We start from the raw sequence: 25706 nt of genomic DNA, 5'->3' as shown, positions 1-25706 counted from the left end.
TGACTGATGCTCAGGGATAGCTTGTGGCCACTGGTGTCTGGAAGGCTGAGTCTCTCTAAAGGATAGGGTTCAGATGGCTGTCTCCCCTGAGCTACGGCCTGCCAGCACTCACAAGTTTTCCTTGTCAAACTCACACATAAAGTACATGGTAATGTGGCAGGCCACATCATTCCAGCCCCCTGAGGCCACCATCTCTACACAGTCCTCCTCGTCATAGGCGTTGTTGGGCTCTCCACTGCGCCACTTGTTGAAAGTCTGCATGGGGGAGCGGTCCGAGTACACAAAGGCACCTTCTTTCTCCAGGTCATTGATGCCTATGAAGACTCGGGCCAGACCGGCCTGTGCCAGGTACGAAGCCATTAGGCCGTTGGCTGCCTCATCCTTGGGCATGCTCAGCGTGCCTCCCCGGCCTTGGCAGTACAGCTGGGCATCTGCATACCTCTTCTCCTCCTTCACCAGCAGGTAGATCTTGCTCTCAGTCTCACGCACACCAGCAACAGCTGCAGGGGAGGGCAGTGCTGAAAGGCCAGCACTTGCAATTCTATAAACAAACTCAAGCACTCCACCACACCACGGCCTTGGGCAGGGCAGCGGTGGACACTGAGCAGCAAATGAAGCCACTGCTGTCCAGCTTCTGGGAGAAGTGGGGAGGGAGGAGCAGGGAAGGGGGAGGCCTCAGTCCAACATACCGTTTTTTATGAATTTCAGCTCAGTTGTCAGTTGAGTGACCTGGTTGTCCATCTCCCCAATAGCCTTCCGCAGCTGGCTGCACTCACATGGGATGCCTGCGAGAAGCAGCATGTGGTTTTGGATGAGACGGGTATACACACTCGCGTGTGCACAAACACACATACACACACACCACATGCATGTGCTACAGAGAAAGGGATCAGGAAACGAGCATCCTGATCTCTAGTGCAGGTATAGCTGAGCCTGCTACATAGACAGAATGATGCCTTGCAGACAGACTACAACCCTGAGAAAGTTGAAACAGTAGGGGAAACAGGGACTGGACTATCCCACAGCACAGCCAGCATGACAAGAAGTTATCAGCTACTTGAGCTCCCTGTTTTCCTGCCCACTGCAGTTTCAGTTTTGTGATTCTCAAATGTTTTCGTTTGTGTGTGCTAATTATGCACGATAATGGGCTTCACTCTGACATTTTCATGCACGCACAGGATGTATTTTGATCAGCTTCATCCAGTTAGCATCTCTTGTCCCCTCCTACTCTTTCCAACTGATCCCCTCCTCCCTTCCAACATCATGTCTGTGTGTAACACGTCTGTGTGTACGTGTGTGTGCGCGCACGTGCGCATCTGTGTGAACCAGTGAGTTTCACTAGGGTTGTACACAATGGTAGCATGGACATCTTACCCTTATTAATTACATTGTTTTTGTTGTTTTGTTTGTCTTGAGATTGGATCCCATGTAGCACAGCTATGTAGCCAAGGATAACTTTGAACTTCTGACCCCCTGCCTTTACCTGATGACTGATAGGACTATGGGTGTGCACCACCATCCGGTTTTGGAACCCAGGGTTTGGTACAGCCACATGTAGCTTCTTTTTTTCTTTCCTTTTCTTTTCTTTTTAATTTATTATTATTACTTATAATTGTTTGATAGTATGCATATGGGTGTTTTGCCTACATGTATGTTTGTACATCATGTATTGTCTACAGCGACCCCAGAGGCCAGAAGAGAGCATCTGATTCCTTAGAACTGGAGTTGTAATTTGTGAAGTGCCATATATGTGGTTGATAGGAACTGAACCCAGGTCTTCTGGAAGAGCAGCCAGTGATTTAAATTTCTGGGCCATTCCAGCCCCATGGTTTATGATTTGTCATACCAGGCTCTCCACTGGGACCAGGGGGTCCAATGTCACCAGAGTCTCCTTTTTCACCTGGGCGATAAAAAGAAAAAGTAAAGTTACAATTCAAATGGGGAAATGTCCCTTGAATTGAAATGTGTCAGGTTAAAAATCTTATTTATTGAAGCTGAGAATGTAGCCCAGTGATGGAGCTGTACGGCAGGTACGAGGGTCTGGGCTCATTTTCCATCGCTCCCCATCGCCATGTTCTACAGACAGCTCCTCAGGCAGCTTATAAACAGGGGCACTTACATTCTGTGGGTTTTGGGGGAGCATCCAATGACATACTTGAAGTCACCTCTGGGGAGTGTGGTGCCCTCAAGGGAATGTTTTACAGGCAACATTTTAACACCAAGTGAGCAGATGACAGTAGACCAGCTCAACAGGAAAATCCAGATGAACATAAAATGGGAGGTGGAGTGAGTTTAGGGAAAGTTTGAGCCAGGAAGTGTAAACAGCATTGATAATCCCAAATTGCAAATAAAGTTCCTCTCCAGGTAGTATAGTGTCACAGAGATCTCAGGCACCAGGACCCTGCCCAGCCTCCTAGTAAACCCCTTGCCTTTAATCTCAACACACCACACACACACACACACACACCATACACACACACATACATGCACACACAACACACATACACACACACCACACACACACACACACATACACACACACCACACACACAACACATACACACACACCACAGACACACATACATATCACACACATTCCCACCACACACACACACATATACACCACACAAGTAGTATGGAACACAATGACAGCAACAGAGCTACCCAGCTTCTGTGAGATTAAGTCATGGTGTGCTTGTGTGTGTGTGCATGCTTGTGTGTGCGTGTGCATGTACGTGTGTGTGTGTGCACGCATGTATGTGTGTGTTTTGTATGCGTGCATACGCATGTGTGTACAGCAGTCATTTTAAAATCCCTAATGTATCCTCCCTCAGAGGACAGAATCATCTCCATGAAGGGCTGTGAGCTCCACATCTGCAGATTACCAGTCTGTTCACATAAGGAGGGAAGAGGCATTTAAGCAGGGCTCATCCCTGTGTTCTGTTAGGTGCTTGAAGACCTCCAGCATCTCAGCCTGGCCAGGACCCAAGAGGACAGCCCTGGAGACAAAGCCAAACAAGGGTGGCCCTGGTCTGCATGTGAGACCTGGAGATCTGCCCAGCACACATGCCACGTAGAAAAGAATAGGCACTGCTTCTGTCTTTCCCTCGATCACTCATTACAGTGTTGGCCACAGCAGCCAATGGAGACAGATGGCCTGAGGGTCCACAGACTGGGTGGTTACAGCGTAGGACTCAGTCCTCTGGGCAGATCATCCACAATCTTCACCCGGCCAGTTGTGCCTATTTGGCAAGATGCCATCAGATCATGACTGTTGGCTGTTGATGTCCCATCACTCAGAGAACAGAGGAATGCGGGGGTTGGGGTGGGGAGACCACTGGACCCTTACCTGACTTCCAGCCACTCCTGCCAGCCAATTACATGAGATTCTGCTCTAGGTGTTGGCTGTTAATGTCCCATCACTCAGAGAAAGGGGGAATGCAGGGGGTCACTGGACCCTTATCTGAGATTCCAGCCACTCCTGCCAGCCATTTACATTCTGTCCTGATTTCCTTTGACCTTGGAGTCTCAGAGGTACCAGAGCATGTATGCTATGGACAGTTAACTTCCCATAGAGGGGAGATTCTGTCGATGTGACTTTCTAATGTCACTGCTTTGGGGACCCCACAGTTCTGCAAGTAGTGCCTCACCCATGCTCTGTAATAAGCCCAATAAATCCATTTGTTCTCTAGGTTAAACCTTGGTGAAATAGTGCTTTGGTTTGCTCTTGGAACCTTAGGAGGAAGAGGTAGACATCATTTATGTCTCCCTGGGGAAAGAATTCTCACAATACTTAGATAAACAAAACATGATGAATTTTGAGAACATTGTACTAAGGGAAACAAGACCACCAGAAAGAGTGAATCCTGTTGTATGGTATATAGCATGGGCAAATTCAGAGGCAAAAAGTGGACTCTGGGTTGTCAGGGACTGGGAAGGAGAGGGAGTTAATGCTTAATGGTGCAGCATCTCTGTGGGGTGGTATAAAGCTTTTGGGAACAGTGGGCATAGTTGCATCACATTGTAAATGTGTTGGTGCCACTGAAACTGTGCAGTTGGAACGGTTGAAATGGCAGGTTTTATGAGATAATTCTTCATCGAGGTTCTGGGAAGGTTTTGTAGCCTGAATGTCCCTCAGCCCTCCATGCTCCTGAGGATGATGTCTGGCAGCAGGTTCTTCCCGAAGAAGAGACAGGCAAGCAGAGTGCCCACCTCCCCAACACTCCTGGTCTCTCTATCTGCAAGGACAGCACAGGGCTGCAGCAAACCACCCAAACCAACTCACAGCTCAGACTTCAAACCAAGACATCTCGGGGGGCCAAGCCAACCTGCCGAAGTGTAAGAACCCAGGAGACAGCTGGGAAGACCACAACCAAATTCCTCCCTTGCTTCTGATTGCCAGACACTGGCCACCCAAGCTCAGTCTTCCCCATGGCCAACCCACACACACAGGAGCACAGCAGACTTCAGTGAGACCACACAGAGAGCTGCATGACCCTTGTGTCCCCCTAGGCCCAGGTGCTCAGAATAGAACACATCTGTTGGAAAAATGAAGCTAGGGGTAAGGGCGAAAACAGCAATTCATGACATAACCAGATCATCCTGACCACACGAGTCTCTCATAATCTCATTATGCTCGATAAGGAAAATGTGCAGAAGATTCCGACTCTGGCTCAACACAGGATCTGGATCCTGCATCCAAGAGGTTAAAAAGCTTTAACTGCTACAGGCTGGCGTGGCTCCACCCACCCTGGTGTTCACAGAGCCAACATCCCTTTGGTGTCCCTGTAGGGAGAGTACTGCAACAGGGTTTGTCAGAGTGACACATGAAAACAAGAGCTCCAGGCAAAGTGGCACAGCCAGCCGCTGCTCTGTCTGAGCCTATCAGGGAATATAGGGCAAGAAGTGTGTCACAAATACCTTTAGCGCCAATGGGACCAATTTTTCCATGGCGGCCCACGGTGCCCTTCTGTCCTTTGTCCCCCATGTCTCCTGTAGAAAACAATAAGGCCAAAATTGATTGATGCACAGGAGATCTGACATACCTCCTCCTCACCATCACATACACACAGGTGATCTGATGTCTGTCCTCAGCATCATACATATGTACACATATACACAGGAAGAGACTGCACAAAAACAGCTCTTCAAGGGCACATATATGACTGTTACATATATGATTCCTCGAAGGTAGTCCATTGGTGTTGTTTCTAGCAAAGGATATGTGTCACACAGACCGCAGAAGGGAGGAGGACAGGCCAGCTCTCCTCTGAGCCTGGGTCAGGAATGGCAGGTCCCTGGTGTGTGTCCTAGTTCAACAGTGCCTCCCAAGCTTGTTCTCACACCCAAACCAAAAAGCATCACTCTAGAATGCAGATACAGCTAGATGCTTCGGAAACAAAGCCCTGGGCACCTCCTCCCATTGCATTTGAATGTGGTTCTGTGGGAGACAGAGGACCCAGGGAGGAGAGACCAGAATGCTCTCTACATGCCTTGTGGCAGGTCTGTTACACAGTGCCTGCTGTGTGTGTGCTTCCTGTCAGCAAGTATTTGCATCATTAGTCTCTCACTCATTGCAAGAAGGAGCAGTGGATGGCCTTGCTTTCCCCAGAGAACACTGATCACTGAAATAAAGATGTGGCCAGCTGTCCTATCCCAGACCCACAACAAGTCAAGGCAGAAGACATTTCTCAATGCCATGTCCTTCCCTGAGCGTCCCTACTTCCTCAGAGATCCCCACTGATGAGACACCAAAGCACAAACAGCAAGCAGGCATACAGAGAAGCCTGTGCACCAACTTCACCTGGGACAGGACAGGCTCAAGGTGTGGTCAAGATGACATGACCTTTTGGTCTTCTGTTGCCCCTAGGGTTACAGAGACAAAAAGAAGCTTAATGTGGATAGCTCTCAAGACAGGAAGGAGGGAAGAGGACTCCATTTTGTGCTGCTGAAGCACCTGATGGCACAGCACTTTCCAAGGGCCTCTGGGTGCTGGAGCGGATGGAATGTTCCCTTAGTGCTGAGCAGATGGAGTTCAAAGGACAGAGCACTGCCTGATCAGAAAACACACCATGCTTGGAAGGAACAGGAGAACAAAGTGTTTGCATGCGAAGCACATTCATGAACACATGTCTCCTTTACTGCTTCTAAAACTACATAGGTAGTTCTAGGATTAAGTGACTTGATCACAGAACAAGGTCAAGAGCCATGATCTGCTGACTTGAAAGCTGTCTGCTTCCCTGGTATCTGGGGAGACAGAGATAGGTGAAATCTGTATGGGTGGAAGGGCAGAGAAAGTCACTGATCTGGGAGGATACAGAGTGTGAGCTGAGGACACAGGGAACAATCTGACAAGTGAAGCCCAGGGAAGAGGTGCAGCTGTAGGAGAGAAAGGAGGCCCTGAAGTGGCCCGGGTAAGGGGCCCTGCCTCATCTGGTGACCGAGGGGGGGGGCATCTGAGAGAGCATGTGCATCCTTGGAGCAGTGGGAATCCCTGAGAGTCAGGAAGAGGAGAGGGGGAGATCAGATTCCTGGTTGGGAAACCGAGCCGCACTTGAGGAGAAATGAGGCACAGAGGCCAGCTGGTCACTAGCCAGACAGCATCCGGGAGAGAGAAAAGAAGCCTACCAACTGGCAGGTGTGTGGGATGGACAACAACTCCGTGGGGGGATGTAAGGTGAGGGCAGAGTAGAGCTTCACACCAGTAGAGAAAGAATCTAGAGGGATTAGGAGGAGCCAGAAAAGGTGGGAGGCAGACTGGGTGGCAACTCCATGAAGCCCTATGCAGGGGCGGTGTTCAGAGGGAGAAGGGCTGAGGCCAGGGCAAACAGTGTCTTGGTCAATGAGTTAAGGAACAAGGAAGGAAGGAGAGACCTTAGCAATCCTCTCTAGTCTTTTGAGGCTGTAACGTTCCCCTGACATCTGCACGGTTCATGCTAGGCCATGCAACTGTGTTTTTAAAGAAGTCACAAAAATATCTTAGATTTTGAGTTATATTTGTGATTTTGCATTGAGCTGTGATTGAAGCTGTCTTTGGCTGCAGGCAGCCTAGATGCCGCAGTTTGGACACGTCAAAATGACCTGCTGTAGCCCCAAAGTGGCGGTGGGAGCACAGTAGTTCCCCACATACAGGAGTCCAAGCCCACTGTCCCCCACCCTGTGCCAGCCAGTGAGCATGCCTGCCCAGACCACCGCATGTTTGGGGGAAATAAAGCTCAGCTTGTCTACCTGACAGCTGGGTACACTCCACCCCACTGTATAAAGAATAGATGGGTCATTCCAATACCCAAGCTTGCCACATTCCCATATGGACAAAGGCTGGGTAGTTGGGTCCTAGAAAATAAAAGGCAATCACCCTGGAAAGGCCAGCTCCCATTGAATGCCCAAAACCTTGAGAGATTAGTTGTCTGCTACCACAAGGCAGGTGGGATTGAGGTTCCTGAGTGTACATGTAGTCTGTTGTATGTTGTGTAGGGAAAGATGGGAAGGGATCCAGGTCTCCTGTCCACAATGAGGCTGCTTCCCTTTGAGAAATGTCTTACTGATTCAAGGCTAGGTAAGGGAAAAGTCACACCACAGCTGGGCCTTCTCAGTCTTCTGGCCACACAAGGTAGAAGATCAGGTCCCAGAGGCAACAGGCAGACAGGATAAGGAGGCTCAAAAGTCTCTGAAGGAAAAACATTTGCATCACAAATGCCTCAGGGTGATTTTCCTTTCCTGCAAAATTCCCACCTCAACAGAACAATCAATTAGCACTCCATTGTCCAATTCGGTCCACTGGCTGCAGTGAGAGTCTAGCACCCTTCAGGCTGTCATAAATCAGCTACAATCTGAGGCTGATCTGAGGACACTTGGCTTCAACCCATCCCTAACTCTCTCAATACATGAAAAAATAAAAATAGAAAAAAATAAAATAATAAAAAAGCCACGTAAAGATAAAAACCTCACAGAGTCTGGATACTGTATGCTATTTCCTGTTGTCTTTATATTGTTTGACTTCTGAGAAAATAGCAACAGCTGTTTTAAAAAAATGCTGCTGGATTAATCCAATTTATATATTTTAAAAATACTTTGACTTCCAAATTTAAGTCTAAGGACAGGTTATTGGGGAAAAGAACTTCTATTTTTGTTTCCACAGAAAATAAAAAGCTGTGGATTCCTTCCAGACTGACATGGCTTGCTCAAGCAAGACCCGCTGAAGCAGTGTCGCAGGTGATCCAACATTCAAAACAGCTGGGACAAGGCAACCTTGCAGACCAGTACAGCCAGGATTTCTGCATCTTCTTAGGATCCCCAAGACAGTGCCCCTTATCAGCAGGAAGCAGTTTAGAAAGAATGATGCCCAAATTCCCAAATATTGTCTATGTTTGTTTTCATTTAAATGGAATTGGTTATAAATGGTTAATGATCACAACCAATCTCTTTTTAAAGGTAAAAAGGGAATTATGCTATAGAAATGAATACTTTGTTTTGGAATGGATTTTCATTTATTGATACAAATTTAAGGTCAATTTTGTGATAAGTATATTTCTCCTCTTGTTTAGGTATTGTGTTTATAAAAATGTAATGTATAATTAAGTACAAATTATAGTTACCTATAATAGTCAAAACTTATAGTTAGGTTTGTTAGGTTTTTATAGATATATAGAGATATATTCCAAATGGATAGACATTCTTCAAACCTTTCAAAGACCTACAGAATATGGCATTTAAAATGGTTTAGGATTTTTCTTAACAGTGAGGCACAACAGCTCCTGGCAACACCAACTGCGTCAAAAAGGAAGATGGACATCGAAGAAACTCGTTATGGAGTTTCCTTCCAATATGGCAAGACTATCCATTTGGGCAAGATACTGCTGTTGTCTGGACTATTTGATTTTATACTGGACATGCAGAACCCACAGAAAAGTGACTGCTGATACAAGATGGACATTGCTACAGGGTTCCTGCTTCATGGAAGAGTTTGCCAGACAGTCTGCAGGACACAGAGAAAAGTGACTGACAAACTGCCAATATAGATGAACAGTTTAAAGTTTCCTGCTTTGCTGAGAGTCTGCCAGACACACTATGGCCTATGGGCTAAAGATGAAACATTACAGAAGAACTTCAGGTGACTGACCAGGCGAGTTGTCTCTGTCATTTCTAGAGTTTATATACTATCCTTCTGTGGTCTTTGAAGGAGTTGAAGACAGGTAGTTATGATTATGGTTTTCCTTAGTTAGGATTAAAGATAAGTTACATATAAGACTCTAGACTCACAAAGACAGGATAGATGATGAAATATTTTCTTTAAATCTTGCTAAATGTTAGTGGACTAAATATTGTTAACTATGGTTCTTATTTGATAACTGTCTTGTTATATATTTTACTACGTTAAAGTCCTCTTTATTTTAGACAGAAAAGAGGAGATGATGGGAGATGTCATTCTGTAAATATGTTTCTCTTATTGGTTAATGAATAAAGCCCTATTGGCCAATAGGAAAGTAAGATAGGCAGGACTAGGAGACAAGGAGGATTCTGGGAGATGTAGTAGGAGATTCAAGATGTAGAAACTTGAGAGAGCAGAGGTCCAGACCCTCTCTCCGGTGAGATAAGATTACATAGAGACACGTAGATTAATAGAAATGTATTTAAGACAGAGCTAGCCAATAAGAAATGCTAGTAACTGGCTAACAGAATTATACTAATACAGCATCTCTATGTGTGATTTGATGCTGGTGCAGCTGTGGGACCAGGCTGGTGGGGAAACTGCTCGTAATACAGAAAGAACATGAATTCAAAACTGTTGCTGACACTTGGCTCTTGGTACCAGCTGGCACTACACTCAGCTCCTGCCCTTGGAGAAGCATAGGTGCCAAGCCTTGCCACTGGGGTACACAGAACAATGAGCAAGTGTGGAAAACAAGACACAGTGGAGACAGCAGCAACTCAGCACAGAGATACGAAGGACACAAGGGAGGCAAAACCTGAGTCTCTCAGCTCTAGAAAGTCAATACTGCCAGATGGCCTGGGTAGGCAGCAGCTTGCAGCTTTTTGGGGTCCTCTTGGGTGCTGAACCCTGAGTGCTGAACAGCGCTATCAAGTTCCCATGAAACACTGATGCCATTGGTTTAAGATGTGCCAAGTTTTGGGGAAGCAGGAAAAGTAGCACCACAAGGACTGAGGCAGCTCTGAGTCTACGCATCCTCTCTACCCTTATGGAGCTGAGTAATCAGGGTTAGTCAGCAACCCGGGCAAGTTTATTAATCTCTCTGTCTTAGGGTTTCTATTGCTGTGAAAAGACAGCATGACCACAGCAACTCTTATAAAGAAAACATCTAACTGGGGCTGGCTTACAGTACAGAGGTTTAGCATGCACAAAGTTCCCAGCATGCAACTAAGCATGGTTTGTAATCCTAGCACTCAGGAGATACATGTAAGAAGACCAGAAGTGTAAGGTCATCCTTGACTATATAGTAATTTCGGGGCCAGCCTGGGCTACATGAAACCCTGCCTCAAAAAAGTGAACATGTAAGCTGGGTGTGGTGGTTCATATTATAATCCCCATGAATTCAAGGCCAGCCTGGCCTACATAATGGGTTTAGAGCCAGCTAGAGCTATAGAATGTGATAGAATAAGACCCTGTCTTAAAAAACAAAATAAATAAATAATGTGTGTGTGTGTGTGTGTGTGTGTGTGTGTGTGTGTGTGTGTGTGTGTGTGTGTCTTGAGAGATGACTCAATGGTAAGGGCATTGGCTGCTTTTTCAGAGGACTGGGTTCAGTTCCCAGCACCCACATGGCAGCACACAATCATCTATAACTCCCATTCCAAGAAATCTGATGTCTTCTTCTAGAACCAAGCACATATGTGGACCATCAAATATAAATATATATGCAGGCAAAATACTCATACACAGAAAATAATACATTTTTAAAGTAACAAGAAGCTGAAATCCTGCAGTAAAGGCCTTTGAAAGAAAATACCCATAATCAAGCTGTCTGTCTTCTCCCCTTCATCCCCACTCCCCGATGGCCTTGCTCGGAGGCTCTGTGCCACCTCAAACAGAGCAGCCTGGCATCCTTGTTGGCAAAACAGGCTCAGAGCTTGGCTCAGTGGCCTCTGCGCTAGGTCTGCACCTATGAAACAGGGTTGGCAGTATGCCCCTAGTTGGATGCTGGAGAGTCAGCACACCACCCAGAACTGCACCTGGCACATTGCAGGTGGGACACACGTGTCCCCAGTGTCCCCAGAAACAATCATTCATCATCAGAGGCGGAGGCACTCAGGAGTCTGGAAATGTGACAAGCCACACAGACAGCCCCAGGGACTGGGTGGATATGCACCTGCACTTTACCACAGCCCCAGGTGATTGATGGGACTGGCTTTGTCCCTGCTTCTTTCAGTCTGCCTGAGATTCCCCCATTACTTAGTCCTTGAAGACAGCAAGAGCGAGAGAGAGCCTGCAGAGAGGTATAGGTCTGCTGCCATCTCCACCATTAAGGGACAAACACTTTCTGGCATGCTGTGTCAGGACAGTACATTGATCTGACTCTACTGAGCTTAACGTTATATCATTCTCATTGCTATATGTGTGTATACATATGTGTTCATTTGTGTGTGCATGCATGTGAAAGCCAGAGGCCAGGTGTTTATTAAAACAAGGTCTCTCACTGACCTGGAACCTGCCAGTTTGGCTAGGCTGGCTCTGCCTCCTCAGTGCTGTGGATACGCGTATGTGCCTGACTTTTTTCACACAGGTTCTGGGGAATTGAACTCCAGACCACGTGCTTGTGTGGCAAGCACTTTAATGACTGAGTTTCATCCCCAGCCCACCATTCCCATCTTTTGATGAGCTGAACAATCCATCTAAAAAGTCTGCGCTCAAATGAGTCCTGAATGCTCACTGACGTCGTAGGTCATAGGTTATATGTAAGCCCTGATCCAACAGCACTGGTGGCCTTATGGAAGACACCAAGTATGCAGAGTATATTGCATGTGAGGATACAGGAAAAGGGCAGATGTCTTCAAGCCATGGAGAAAACATCCCTGCCCAGCCTGTGTCTTGGACTTCCAGGCTCCAGAGTTCAAAGAAACAAATCAAGTACTCCTTGGTGGCCCACTGTGGCAGCACAAGCTGATTGACCCTGCCATCTTCTACATCCTTAGAGAAGTAAGGCCCAGAAGGGAGGCGACTTCCAGTTGTTCCATTATTCCAGGCATAAACTACACTCAGACCCAAATCCCAAGTCTCCATTCACTAGAGTTCTGGCTGGCTTAGAACTACATAGACCAGGCTGGCCTTAAATTAACAGGGATTTGCCTGCCTTTACCTCCCAAGTGCTGGGGTTAAAGATATGAGCCACCATATCCAGCTTCACAGATACTAACCTTGGACAAGTTGTAATCTTCTTTAAACCTCTGTTCCAGCTGGGTGTTGGTGGCTCCCGCCTTTAATCCCAGCACTTGGGGAGGCAGAGGCAGGTGGATCTCTGTAGTTCAAGGCCAGCCTGGTCTACAGAGCTAGTTCCAGGACAACCTCCAAAACAATACAGAGAAACCCTGTCTCAAAAAAACAAAAAATAAATAATTAATTAAATAAACCTCTGTTTCCCCTACTACAAATATTTGTGTACTCTATATAAAATAATACATGTGAATTAATTCACATGCATATATGTGCACACAAAGATACATGTGTACCATACAGACACACAAATATCCATGTGAATGCAAACACATACACAGTACTTGCACACATAAACACATGTGCATATACGTAGGCATAAAAACACATGACAGTTTATATATGCACACTTACATATAAGCATACAAATAGTAATTTACATATGTTTTGGGTGTGCCTGCATATAATCATATACATATACACACAATACACATGCTTTGAGTGTGAACATACATGCTAAATGGTCGATCCTCACATACCCCATGGTTAGCACAGAGTTGGATTAGAACCCTGTTTACTCAAAGCAGGGGTAGGGCACATAGACCTTTTGATATCTGACCCTCTACCTTAATAGCTTAACACGGGATTGGCAGCTGCTGCAGCCAGGAATATCCTATTGTTTGGATGTGATGAGGAGGAAGAGAAGATGAAAACCACTGAGACATCAAGACTGTCTTCTCATCCTCCCTTTCTGGTCAGAATTGTTTTAGCTCTGTGGGCAAAGTGTCAGCGCCCGCACAAGGCTAAAGCTCCTGCAGGAGGAGATTCAGACAAAAGCTGGCATTTCCTTCCTACTTCCAGGAAGGTCTTCCAGCTGTTTCTCAGGATAGCTGGCTTTATGCAGTGTGCACACATGCTCGGTGGCACTGAGACACGTTTATCGCCTGTGCCTTTAAGTGGAGAAGCTTGACTGAGACACTCCAAATGCTGGGAGCCATTGTGACCTGCCGAGTCCTTACAGCCCATTACTCTAATGAGAAGCGGGGTGGTTCCCATTTGTTCTCCAGACACGCAGGAGGAGTAGAGCAGGTGGGCAGCTCACAGCAGGTGCATGATTCATATTAATTTTAATGAAGATATCGGAGCCCTTTGAAGTGGAGATAGGGCAAAAGGGGCACTTGCAATTCAGCCTCCTCAGCGATTTTTATGAAGGATGGTGTGTGCAGCATGTTACAGCGCATGACAGCCGGTGCTGGTGCAGCTGCCCTCCACTGTCTGTGCCAGGAGGGGCTCCAGCCTCTACGGAGGAAACAAGGCAGCCACCCGCTCTTGTCACAGCTTAAGTCTGGGGACCAGACAGAAAAATCTGGGACAACACACATGTATCAGGTCACATCAGCAGAGCCACTCTACACCTGCCAAACAGCATACAACCCAAAATGCAGATGCTGTTCTTGCCTCAATAAACAGCAGATGACAGCAGGCAGTTCTGCTGGCTCCATCCTGCCTGGCTTTGTTTCAGTAAAGGCAATTCACCAGCAGGCTCTGTCTTCCTCCCTGGCAGGGTGCTGCTTACTCTGCAGCCACTTCCTCCATAGTAGTCCCAGATGGGCAGAAATTACATCTGGTGGAAGATGGGCTGTCCAGACCCAGGGTGGGGAGCCCACTGCCCTGGGAAACACACCCTGCCACTGCAGCACCCAGGCCTGTTAATGCAAGCCTTCCTGAGGCTGATGCTCTATAGAGGCTACAGCCCAGCATGGGAACTTGCAGACCTCCCTAGACTCAGGAAGGTCAGCTCGCTTACTAGGGGGGAGAGCTCAGCCAGAGTCTAGGTCACCCAGGGACTTCAAAGATGTTTAAAGATATTACATCTCGAGATCTATTTGAGATAACTGATGGAGGGAGCGCTCTCAGGCTACCAGTGTCAGACTGAGCCCCGGAGACATGAAACTGAAAGCCATGTACATCTGTCCCCATCAGCCCACGTCCACACTGGTGTCAAATACAAAAGGAATGGTTACCGGGTCTGTTCAATGGTGGCACTCACTGAGCATCCGTCATAGCATCCTTTGAAGGTGTCACTTAACAGATCTGCTCCCAAGCCACAGGTGCTGCACCTGGGGCCTCTTTCCCGTAGATTTTATTTACGTGAGATCAGGCTACTCATGAAGTGGTGGCCTACCTAAAAGGTGGCTTCAAGTTTTGCCAATGCTAGAGATGACAGACCTTAATCTCAAACTGTGAGTCAAGCCCTTCCTAGAGTCACTTTGGTCAAGGTATCCTACCACAACAACAGGAAAGGCAGCCGCTGCACCGGGTGTGGTGGTGCTCACCTGTAAACCCAACACTCAGGAGGCTGGGTAGGGAGGATGATTTCAAAGTCATCCTCGGCTGCACAGTGGGCTCAAGGCCAGCCTGTGATACACGAAGCCGTGGCCCAGAAAAAGAGAATCAGAAAATTCCACATCAGCAATGAGACTCCAACTACTTGGAACCCAACCCTAGTGGTCTGTGATATCAACTATGCACCTCACCCCACCTGGCTCCAATCAATAATGATGACTCATGCAGTAATGTTAACTACTTAACAAGGTAGTGAGGTGCCTGCTAGCCCCACACTTGGATGGAGAGGTCAGACCTCATAGCTCCCCTTAATGTTTATAAAGGACTCCTCATGGTCTCCCTCCCTCTCCCTCCCTCTCCCTCCTCCCTCTCCCTTTCTATATCTCCCTCTGTCTCCCTGTCTCTCCCTCCCTCTCTCTTCCTCTCTCCCTCCCCCTCTCTCCCCTTCTCTCCCTCTCTCTCTGTGTCTCTCTGTCACAGTCTCTCTCCTGAGTGCCGAACTGTAGGAATGGGTGACCACCTTTATTTTACACACTGGACACTGGACACAGCAGCAAGACAATGGATGTGGAGGAAGAAAGAGAGGGAGTCAGATTCCTTCAGGAGGCAGAATACAGTACTAACACGCAAAAAACCTTAGTGTGGCACCAAGCAGGGAACGCACTCCAGGCCTTGGCATTGTGTGTGGGCCTCTTCAAGGGGACACTGGGGCAGAGGCACATGCCTGGGCCCTACTTTCATGTCTAGGGGAGCAAAGTGCCAGGAATCTTAGTCCCCAAGAAAGGTTTCTCTAGCCTCCAGGAGACAACAGAGGAGAGTTGCACTATCCCCAACAGATGGAGCCAGAGGCCCCAGGAGGGCCTGCCACAGCACTACCATGAGCAGACATCTGTAAAGCTTGCAGGCTGGTGGGGAGGGCAGCTCACACCTCAGAGTGGGCCTGGAAGTTAGCCAGACAGAAAGTGAGGAGCAGCAAGGCCTGGTACTTGGTCCCTGCTGCCTGATTTGCTGCCTGGCAACTGAGTCTGTTTGAGACGTGAAGAGGGAAGTGGCATTGAGATAACACAGTAGAGGCTCCATCCATCGGCTCCCAGACTTTCGCAACAGTGCCCAATTTGGACATAGTGAGAATCTGTAGTGGCATCTTGCTTTGCCAGGGAACTTGTAGTAGTGGCCACACCCTCTGGGCGTGGTTTCACGTTCAGACTTGACCCCTTATTATAAGGTAGAGGAAGAGCTGGTTGGAGCTCTTGGGTTGCAATGAGATCATGCAAAATGCGGAGACTGCATCTTCTGGAGCAGGAAAACCACAGCAGTTATTTACTCTTGTCTGTGTAAGTGCTTCCCTAATAAATACCTAATTATCATTTATCTTGGGTCTGGTGGAGTCATTTAAACCCTGCCTTCAGGAATCAGTTTCAGGTTAGCTAAGGAAAGCATCTACATTACAAGTGACAGAGAGAAAGCAATAATAGGAGAATGTTCTAGAAGAACAGAGGGTCCTGATGAGGCTACCAGAACACTCACAAGCCAAGGATACACTGTAAATAAAAGGATACTGGCACAAGTTGAAGGTCAAACCCAGCTACAGATATGGTCATGTTTGCAGTTGTGAGACGTATAAATCCAGAGGCTGGAGGGGACTCTGGGAACTCATATTCATGCACACATACCACCACACACACACACACACACACACACACACACACACACAACTAAAACAATAGAAATAAATCGTGTAAGAGAATGAATGAACTCTGCTCTTCAGGAGGCCCAGTAGCCACTGCAGGTAACTCCAGCTCCAGCGGAACCAAACTCCCTTCTGATCTACACAGACATCGCTCTCAGGTGCACAAAACCCACATGCAGGCAGATATATATATATATATATATATATATATATATATAGATAGATAGATAGATAGATAGATATAGATATTTCTTTTTAAATAATAAAGCATTTAAAAATATAAAGTAGTAAAGACGATGCCATCCTATGGCTGACAGCCACACACACTGAGAGCCGGCTGTTACGGTGGCTCTTTACTTGTGCAATCACCTTCATTCCATGCATGTTCAAATTCCATCCCATGAATGTAAACTGGGACACCCGTACCCTCTAGCCCCTTCCCTTGGACATCCTCCCTTTTGTGTGTGATGTGGCTAATTCAGTATCCAAAGCCTGATTTTCTACCTGGGTACTCTCATCCCTCTCCATGAATGTTGTCAACCCTGCGTATGTATGTTCTGGCTCCTTCACACACATGCTCTAGCTCCTTTAAGTATGCCAGTTGAGCCTCCACAGGCAGAACCCACTCAGTGGTTAAGAGCACACAGCTCTTCCTGAGGACTGGAGCTATATTCCCAGCACCACACCAGGTGGCATACAACTGCTTCCACACAGCCCATTCCCCTCGGTAGGTGGGTCACTGCTGTTCCCATGCCCTAGCCTGTGCCCTGCTCCTTCCTCATGCCACCTTCATGGCTGCACTCTCCTCATATGATGCTTACTCATGATCCTGAACCTTGGTATTCCCAGAGCATCACTGCTGTGTTTCAAGGGCACAGGTCTTCCTCAGGGCCCTGCAGGCCAGCACTGTGCCTTCCTTTCCTAAACTCCATCTCAGGAGAGCTCTGTCCTTTCCCACCCTTCTTCTCCCCATGGAGGCTGGAATTGTGAGTACCTTTTTCTCCCGTAGGGCCGACTCTTCCTGGCCGTCCTGGGGCTCCTTTGTCTCCCTTTTCTCCTGCATCCCCTGTGGAAGAAGTCATATCTGTTTAGGCACTTTCTGGCTAGGACAGGGCTATGGTGTTATGCACCCATACAGAAGAATTAGGAAGGCTCTCACACATGGTACCCGATCTGGCCCTACTCCCTGCCCACCGTACCCTAAACTGCAACCAGCATCACTGGGGTGAGCTCTAGGTACCTGGGTCTAACCTCAGGATGCACTTACCCTACACTGCTGTATTTTTCAGGAACATGTTTTCCCCTCTATCTACTGTCCCTTCTGGGCTGGTTCCAGATCTATCTTCCCACCACAGGGCTCTCCACACTGCTCCAACAACAAGAAGAATGTAACTGTTAGGTGTCCCCCAGAGAAACATGTGGCCTGGTGACATGCTGGGGAAATCAGATTGGGGTGTCCACTGGTCATTTCCTTGTCCTCTCAGCATAACCCATGGTGGCCTTCTCTGTGGGCTATCTGGGACCATGTTCTGGGGCCCAGTGGCTAGGTAAAGAGTCAGAGGCATAAATAAGCAGTCAGGATCTCTGACAAGATGAGTACGCAGGTATGAGGAGAGTCACAGAGAACCAGGGGACCTATTCTCTATCCTCAACTCCAACCTAACCCTGATCAGACCTTCCTACAACACAAATTTGATATTGTTTTTCTCCTTCTAAAAGACAGAAAGTCACCAAAGGCTTACCCTGAGTTATACACCAGCCTGGCCTCAAACTCACAGAGATCCACATGTCTCTGCCTCTTGGTCTACACACCCTGGTCTATATTGAGAATTCCAGGCTATCCAGGGCTACATAGTGAAACCCTGTCAAAGAGAGAGAGACATGATGGTGTGTGGCAGCAATCCCACTGGGGATCTTCTGCTTGAAATTCACCCTCACAGATAGAAAGCAGTGGCTGGAAAAAAGCTCACTCGCTTCCCAGGAGACAAAACATTCGGGCCAGAATTTCTGCTCACTAAGGAACACTCAACTGTGAAACCTTGATGGTTTTGTTTTGAAGTTATCAAGTTGAGATGGAAGAGAAAGAAAAAACAACTCATAAATGCCCCAACCCATCTCACAAGAATCCCAGAGAGACAGAGAGAGGAAGAGAGTGACATGTAACGCCCCAGAGCCTGTAAAGAGCTGCCAGATACACTTTCCAGTACTGGGGGTAGGGGTCGGTGCATGAAAGCAAGAACACAATAAAAGCCTGCAGAGGACCACACGGGAAAAATCAGGGCCAAATAGTGAAGACATGTCAGCGACAGTGCCAAATGAGCGTCAACAACAAAGAGAAAGCTCTGTGAGCCGTCCAGGAGGAAAAATACTTTAAGTCAGATTGACGTGAGAATTCTCATTAGCTGCACAGGATACGGGATAGAAGGAGGCACTAACTTCAGCAAAAGTGACATCACATGCATCAGATCAGATGTCTCCCCACTGAAGCGGCTTTTTAGCTGAAACTGTGTGGTGAGAAGGCAGAGCAGAGCAGTGCTCTGAGGAAAGGCTCACAGGCAAAAGGGAATGAATCAAAGGCTCTCCAGATGAGCCTGCTGGGGCCAGGCTGAGGCTGAACCTCAGGGGACAATGTGATCACCCACAGAGGAGCAACAGCAAAACCCACCAGTGCAGAAGGCCATCAAAGATGAGCAAGGGTGGGGAAGTGTTTCTTTCTTAGTGCATGCATCGCTCTGTGTGTCACCAGAAGCAGCTACTATGGCTCTTCTCTTCATGGGGCTGGTGTCCCAGAGCACCCGAAAGAAGGCCTCAACCACAGCAGGTGCATTGTCGGTACTCACTGAAAGGTAACTGTAAGCACACCTTCCAGCTTTTCTAGAAGCCTCCTAGAAACTTCCTAGAACTTACACATGACCCTCACTCATTTGAGGCAGGGGGTGTACACTGGTGAAGACATGAGCTATGATGGCTGAGTCATGAGCCAAGTGCAGGCTCTGGGCCTGACCACAGCTTCTTTGGGCATCGGAACCTGGATTAGGGTAAAGCTGAGAGAACGAGACCATCGTCCATCCACTGCTGTCACTTACCTGATGGCCCCTTTAAAAAGAAAGCAAAAGGAACACTACGCTCATTACACAACTTCCACCTGACCTCCTTTTGTGTCTGGTGTCTGTCTCTCCTGTATTTGAAAAACCGTTCATATTGATCCCAACTCACCATAACACCCTGAAACAGCACTTATCATACTATATAGCAGGAATAAGATATAACGTACCAATGAAAACATTTTAAAACATGGTGGTTGGGGAATGGAATAATAGTTTTGAGTAGTGTGTTTGCCACCACAAACAGCACTGGAGTTGATCCCCAAACTCCATTTAAAAAGCCAAACATAGTAGCACACACATGTGTAATCCCAGTGTTGGGGAGAAAGAGTCAGGAGGATCTCTGGGTCTCTCTGGCTAGTCATATAGTCATACTAGAGTAATTGGTAAACACTAGGTCAATGAGAGACCCTCTTGAAAGACCCAAGGTTGATATCACCTGGAACAATGCTAAAGGTTCACCTCCACATGAAGAATTTTTATCCCTCTCAACTGATGAGAAAAGCCCTTTCATTTAAATGTCATTCTCACAGATAATCTTCCCATTTCACCCACAGTGGGAAGAAGGGGACAAGACCCCTGATTCCCACTGCTGATCCCCCCCACCCCCGCCAATAACCCACCTTGATGCCCAGGCTCGGAAGCATCCCCACCCATCCGTAATGCAGGTCCTCAGCTCTGTCCATGATTATATCATGTCCTGAGACTACTTTGTCAAAAAAAGTTGTTTTTGCTAGATGGTGGAGGTGCACGCCTTTGATCTCAGCACTCGGGAGGCAGAGGCAGGCAGAGTCCTGTGAGTTTAACACAGGCTACTCTACATGTGGAGTCCCCAGCTAGTCAGGATTCCATAGTGAGACCCTTTGCCTCAAAAACATTTTTGACCTCTGCCTCTAAAGGGCCACATCCAAGTCAATGGGGACCTTGCCTGGAAGCTTGGGCCACATCCAAGTCAATGGGGACCTTGCCTGGAAGCTTGACTCTATGTCTAGCTGTTCCAGGAGGCCTTGGAGTGCAACCCTGAGTGGCCATCAAGATCAAAGATGTTCTCAGTACTGGCGAAAGCTCAGTGGGGGTGGGAGGGACTCCTTATCTGTGTTGATAAACAAGCCACAGAGAGCCCAGCTCCACAGGCCCTCTTCGCTCTCCCCCCCCCCGCTCCCAACCATGGAGCTCTGACCCAGCCATCTTTCTATTAGGTCAGGTTGACATTTCAGATGCCATCTCATTTGCCACTGTCAATAGCTTTCTCTTCCCTCGGAGAAATAATTCACCGCTTGTGCCCTGTCAAGTCAGATTTACATCTGCGAACTCAAAGCTTTCATCTGGGTCACGCTTTGATAATGTCTGACCCAACTATGAAGGTGTGTGTGTTAAGATAAAGCTCGTGGGGAAACATGGCAGGCGAGGGTGACCGAGGTGGGGGACAAACATGCCAGGCAGGCAGAGCTTAGTAAGAAGTTTTATTAGAAAAGGAAGGGGGTGGGGAGGAAAGAGATAAAGAGACAGACAGGACAGAAGAGAAGAGGGAGATAGGAAAATCCTGTGGGGAGGGGGAACACACAGCGGGAAGAGAGAGCAGAAAGCTGAAAAAGAGAGCATAAGTGGGCGGGGTCTGTCTTTTAAAGGGGTCCTTTGCACCTGCGTGCAGTCTGCACCATCATGGAACCTAGGGCTGACCAGGGTACTGCCTGAGTGCATTCCGTCAGGTGACAAAGGCAGGCAGGACAGCATAATACCTGAATCTTTATAGTGTGCTCGTCATTTTCAAGAAGGACAAGGACTACTTTGATACCTTCATTATGGTTTGAAGAAAAGTCACAGATACCATTGAACTGTTGCTCTATTTGCAAATGTGTCTGCAAGCAGACAATCATCTCTACAGGCCACGGGATGTAAACACTGTAGCAGGAGGAAAGAGGCTGGTGGACCTCAGCTCTCCAGTTCATGCTCATCCTGGACAAGATCATATGAGCCACACAACCCTCACACAAGGCTCCCGAGGTGAAGGCTGTGTTGCATATATATCACTAATGAGAAATCCGCAATTTCTTGACTAGAAAAGGTTTAAATGACCGGGCGGTGGTGGAACACTCCTTTGATCCCAGCACTTGGGAGGCAGAGGCAGAAGGATCTCTGTGAGTTCCAGACCAGCCTGGTCTACAGAGCTAGTTCCAAGACAGGCTCCAAAGCCACAGAGAAACCCTATCTCGAAAAAGAAAAGAAAAGAAACAGTTTAAGTGTTGTGGGACTTTGATCTAGTAGTCAAGGAATCACAAGCCCAAGAGGTGGATAGATTTCCCAGGATGCACCTGGACCAGAGCCATTCATTCTTTGTGAATTTGTGCTGAAGTGTCAAGCCATGCAGAAGACTGAGACACCCGGAGGCGTGACCAGGGTAGCGGCAGAGCAGCAGAAGAGCAATTACCTTTGAGGCCAGGGACAAGAATCTGCACAGAGCAGGCGTCCTCTGTGGTCTGCTGAGGACATCCAGATGGCAGCAGTGACAGGAAAGCCAGGCTAATCAGCATGCCTGCCAGAGCCAGGTCCCTCGTCATCATGAGTGCAGGCAGGACACTGCCTCCTGGAAGAGGGAAGACATAAACAGTGACAGGATCTGACACAGACGGCAGCACTTTGCAAACAGCAGACCACACACTCATGCATTCCCTCTCTCGATGGCGGCTCACTTACACACCAATTACCAACTTCCACTGAGAGTCTCTGAAGTTTCCAGGCAGCGAGGGTGCCATGTGTGCCCAGAACCCTTTCCCTACGCCTTTGCTGAAGGTTACTTGACTGTCCTGCCCTCCTCAGAGCAAATCACTGAGCACCATGCCTGCCCAGGAGGCTCTTCTCATCCTAACAGCAGAAACTCAAAGAAGACAAAGGCCCTGACGCATGACATCCTGCAGAGCTTGGAGTACATCTGAGAGGGTCTAGCCCTGTACAGAGATCCACGCTGGACTGCTTGAAAGCAAAGAAAGAAGAGAAGGAACAAGAAAGACCAACAGTAGTGGCAAGAAGAAGGGGAAGGGTACATAAAAAGCAAGAAGGCAAACCTGGGCCTGGAAGCAGGGTGGACGGTCCCCTGGGAACACCGGAACCACACAGTAGCAATTACAGCAATAACCGCACAGTTATTCATCACAGAAGACCTCTGGTGCTTCCTGGCACCTATCCCCTGGGCCAGTCAACCACTCAGCAATATGTCCAGGTGCTGAGGTGGAGAAAGAAGTAAAGTTCCTTTCCAGTCAAAGGAGACAGCCAGGGACAGGGGAGATGGTAGTGGTTAAGAGTATCTGCTGAACTAACAGAGGACTCAGGTTTAGTTCTCAGAATCACCCATAACCCCAGTTCCAGCGAGCCCCAATGTCCTAGCTTCTGTATACACATGCAGGCATGAGCACATACAAAAACAATAAACCTTTTTAAAAAGAGACAAAAGGGCCAGGGTGGTGGTGGCGGTGGCACACGACTTTGATCCCAGGACTTGGCAGGCAGAAGAAGTTAGAGAACAGCCTGGTCTACAACAGCCAGTTCCAGACAGCCTCCAAAGCCTCAGAGAAACCCTGTCTCAGAGAGAAAGAGAGAGACAGACAGACAGACAGACAGACAGACAGACAGACAGACAGACAAAAAACCAGAAGCAGCAGAAAAGAGCGATCCTCCCCAGGGAGGAGAGGCAGGGCAAACAAGATGGCCTGGGCATGCAGGTGCTGCCCTCTAGAGACAGGGTCAGGGATGGCCTCCCTCGTGAAGCATCAAGGAAGGTGTGCAACCTATTATTATTATTTTATTTTACATATTGATCCCTCCCTCCCTCTCTCCCATCCTCCCCTCCCATTCCACCTCCCACACACATACACTCCACAGGGAGGGTGATGCCTTCCAGGAGTAATCAACAAAATCTGTCAAATCATTTAGAGTAGGGACTAGTCCCTCCCTCCTGCCTCTAGGTTAAGGGAGTGTCCCTCCATTGGGAATGTGCTCCCAAAGTCCTTTTGTGCACCAGGGATACATCCTGGTTCCACTGTCAGAGGTCCCTTAGACTGCCCAGGCCTTCTAACTGAGGCCCATGTTCGGGGGGGGGGGGGTCTGAGGTCGGTATAATGCTGGTTTCCCTGCTATCAGTCTAGGGTCCACGAGCTCCCCCTTGTTCAGGTCAGCTGTCTCTGTGGGTTTCTGTAGCCTGCAGCCTCTTGAATGGAGCTTGGGGAGAAGTTGCCTGGCCTGGTGAGAAAAAGCCCTGAAGAGAGTGAAGACTCCGGTCTGGTGTTAGTTACTGTTAGTTAGTTACTTTGGGGGGTCCCTCAAAGCAAGACGGAAGCTTTTGATCAGGGCAACACTTTATAAAGGGACCCCCTGGCTCTTCTCTGGAGACCACATTTATAGGAATAAAAATGGAAGTGGATGTGCCAGGCAGTGGTGATGCACACCTTTAATCCCAGCATCTGGGAGGCAGAGGCAGGTGGATGTCTGTGAGTTCGAGGCCAGCCTGGTCTACAGAGTGAGTTCCAGGACAGCCAGGGCTGTTATGCAGAGAAACCTTGTCTCAGAAAACAAAGCCAAAAATGCTCCTCCAGAGACAGCAGGTGTCCAGAAGGACAGTCATCACTTTCTTTCCCGTTACTAAAGGTCAGGCCACAGCGGGTTAGCAGGGAGAGCAGAGGCCCAGAATGCTCCAGAGCTGACTCCTCATCCACCATCTACTCTCTTATTGATTTTCCTGCCTGTGTGTCTTTATATGACAGGGCCCTGTCCTGTCCTCCAGTTCATTCCAGGACAGGGTAGGGACAGGCGCCATGCCCACCAGCAAGCTGGTCTGTGTCCTGGTCAGCCCCCTCTCAGGAAAGGAATTTGGTTTTATAAACGGAGACTATGCAGCAACCCTGAAACCTTTTTAAAAACAACACCCTTATCTCTCAGCCAGGGCCCAAAGACTTAAGGCCTTGCTTCTATCAAAGAGACTGCTTTCTGGGGAGAGCGTAAGTAAATGTGGGATTCACAAGAGAAACACGTAAGAATGGACTGGGAAGGGGGAACCATACTGCCAAACACACACGTTGACTTGTCCATTAAACAGCTACAATGGAGCCCTGAGTCCCACAGACTCTGGACTGTCTGCTGGGAGCAGTACCATCACTTGGAAGCCTCCTCTGTCCTAAAAGGACACCCCCACCCCCACCATGAGGTTACAGAGAGTATCTCTCCAACACTATGGTGAGATCTGTCTGATTTCTTTCTTCTCTGGCACAGATGTCTCAAAATCAGAGATGAAACTCAACGTGGAGGTGTGAAGCTCTGCCCTCCCAGGCAGGAGTGCTCACCAAATCAAGCCTCTTCGTGCCATACAATGGCCTACAAATGTAACCATTTCAATTTGGAGCTGCCTCCTGGGGCCACTCAGTCACAACAGCCAGTCCTAAAGCCCGGTGTCAGGGAACAAGCAACTGCCCTTTCAAGCTGCTCCTCTTCCCAGTGTTGGGAGACTGGATGTCCACTGTTAGATGGCTCCCTTGAGAGAAATGTCCCTTCCTGCCTGCCACCACCCTGCACCTGAGATCCACTGCTGAGTGTGCCTTTGAGCTGTAGGTCTCTGGACAGAGCTTACTCAGCTGTCACCCCATAAACACCGCTCAGTAGTAGTCTGGGATATGTTACTCCCCCATTGGAGTTAGACATGACTACTCCAACCTCTGGGCACTAAGTAACAAGTGTCTGTAATCACATCATCTATGGACTGACTGACTGGTCACAGTCTGCCTCTGTTGGTTTCTCAAAGATTCCTCCATTAACTACTGAGCTAAACAAACTCTGGAACTCTAGTGTCTGATTTAGGGACCAACTGCAGGATGCTTGGATCTGAGTCTCACCTTGCCAAATTCCACAGCCGAGTTTACCCTCCAGCTCTGTTTGGAAATTTACCCTCCTGTCCATACCTCAACACCTGTCCAATCCTGACCTAGTGTCCCTGGGGCAGCATCTCCTACCTGGACACACACTAGGCGAAGGTGCTGTCCTGACGGTCCCCGGCTGATACAGATACTGCTCCAAGAAACCTCATGGCTGCTTATTTAGAGCCCAGCTGCAGTCCAACTCAGTGGGAACCCGTGCCTGGGCTGTCAGACAGCCCAGCGAATCTGCTGAAGCCTGCAGCCTTATCTGTAAAGAGCTTCCT

General features: G+C 48.2%; 1 protein-coding gene across 3 annotated transcripts; it reads right to left on the bottom strand.

The window, feature by feature from the left end:
• Colec11 (collectin subfamily member 11) lies at positions 1–25706 on the bottom strand. 3 transcript variants are annotated; one of them, XM_051201273.1, is made up of 7 exons: positions 25519–25705; positions 21954–22109; positions 17416–17487; positions 4921–4992; positions 1847–1900; positions 690–785; positions 2–500 (listed from the first exon to the last, which is right to left on the bottom strand). In XM_051201273.1, the coding sequence occupies exons 2-7, from the start codon at positions 22084–22086 to the stop codon at positions 109–111; spliced, it is 819 nt and encodes a 272-aa protein (XP_051057230.1). In that variant the 5' UTR covers positions 22087–22109; positions 25519–25705; the 3' UTR covers positions 2–108. The 3 variants fall into 3 exon arrangements, with proteins under 3 accessions (XP_051057231.1, XP_051057233.1, XP_051057230.1); XM_051201274.1 differs by lacking the exon at positions 4921–4992 and having other exon boundaries at positions 1–500; positions 25519–25706; XM_051201276.1 differs by lacking the exon at positions 25519–25705 and having other exon boundaries at positions 1–500.

Source organism: Phodopus roborovskii, unplaced genomic scaffold (genome assembly GCF_943737965.1).
Source record: "Phodopus roborovskii unplaced genomic scaffold, PHOROB, whole genome shotgun sequence".
NCBI classification, from domain to species: Eukaryota; Metazoa; Chordata; class Mammalia; order Rodentia; family Cricetidae; genus Phodopus; species Phodopus roborovskii.
This window is presented reverse-complemented; position numbering and strand designations above follow the sequence as displayed.

What these genes read in the sequence shown, in the direction of transcription:
- Colec11 (XM_051201273.1), bottom strand. Translation starts at nt 22,086, where the DNA reads ATGATGACGAGGGACCTGGCTCTGGCAGGCATGCTGATTAGCCTGGCT. An exon ending in CGGCCCTACGGGAGAAAAAG is followed by an intron (nt 4,993 to 17,415) that starts GTACTCACAATT and finishes TGTTTTCTACAG; the next exon opens with GAGACATGGGGGACAAAGGA. An exon ending in TGGTCCCAGTGGAGAGCCTG is followed by an intron (nt 786 to 1,846) that starts GTATGACAAATC and finishes TGCTTCTCGCAG; the next exon opens with GCATCCCATGTGAGTGCAGC.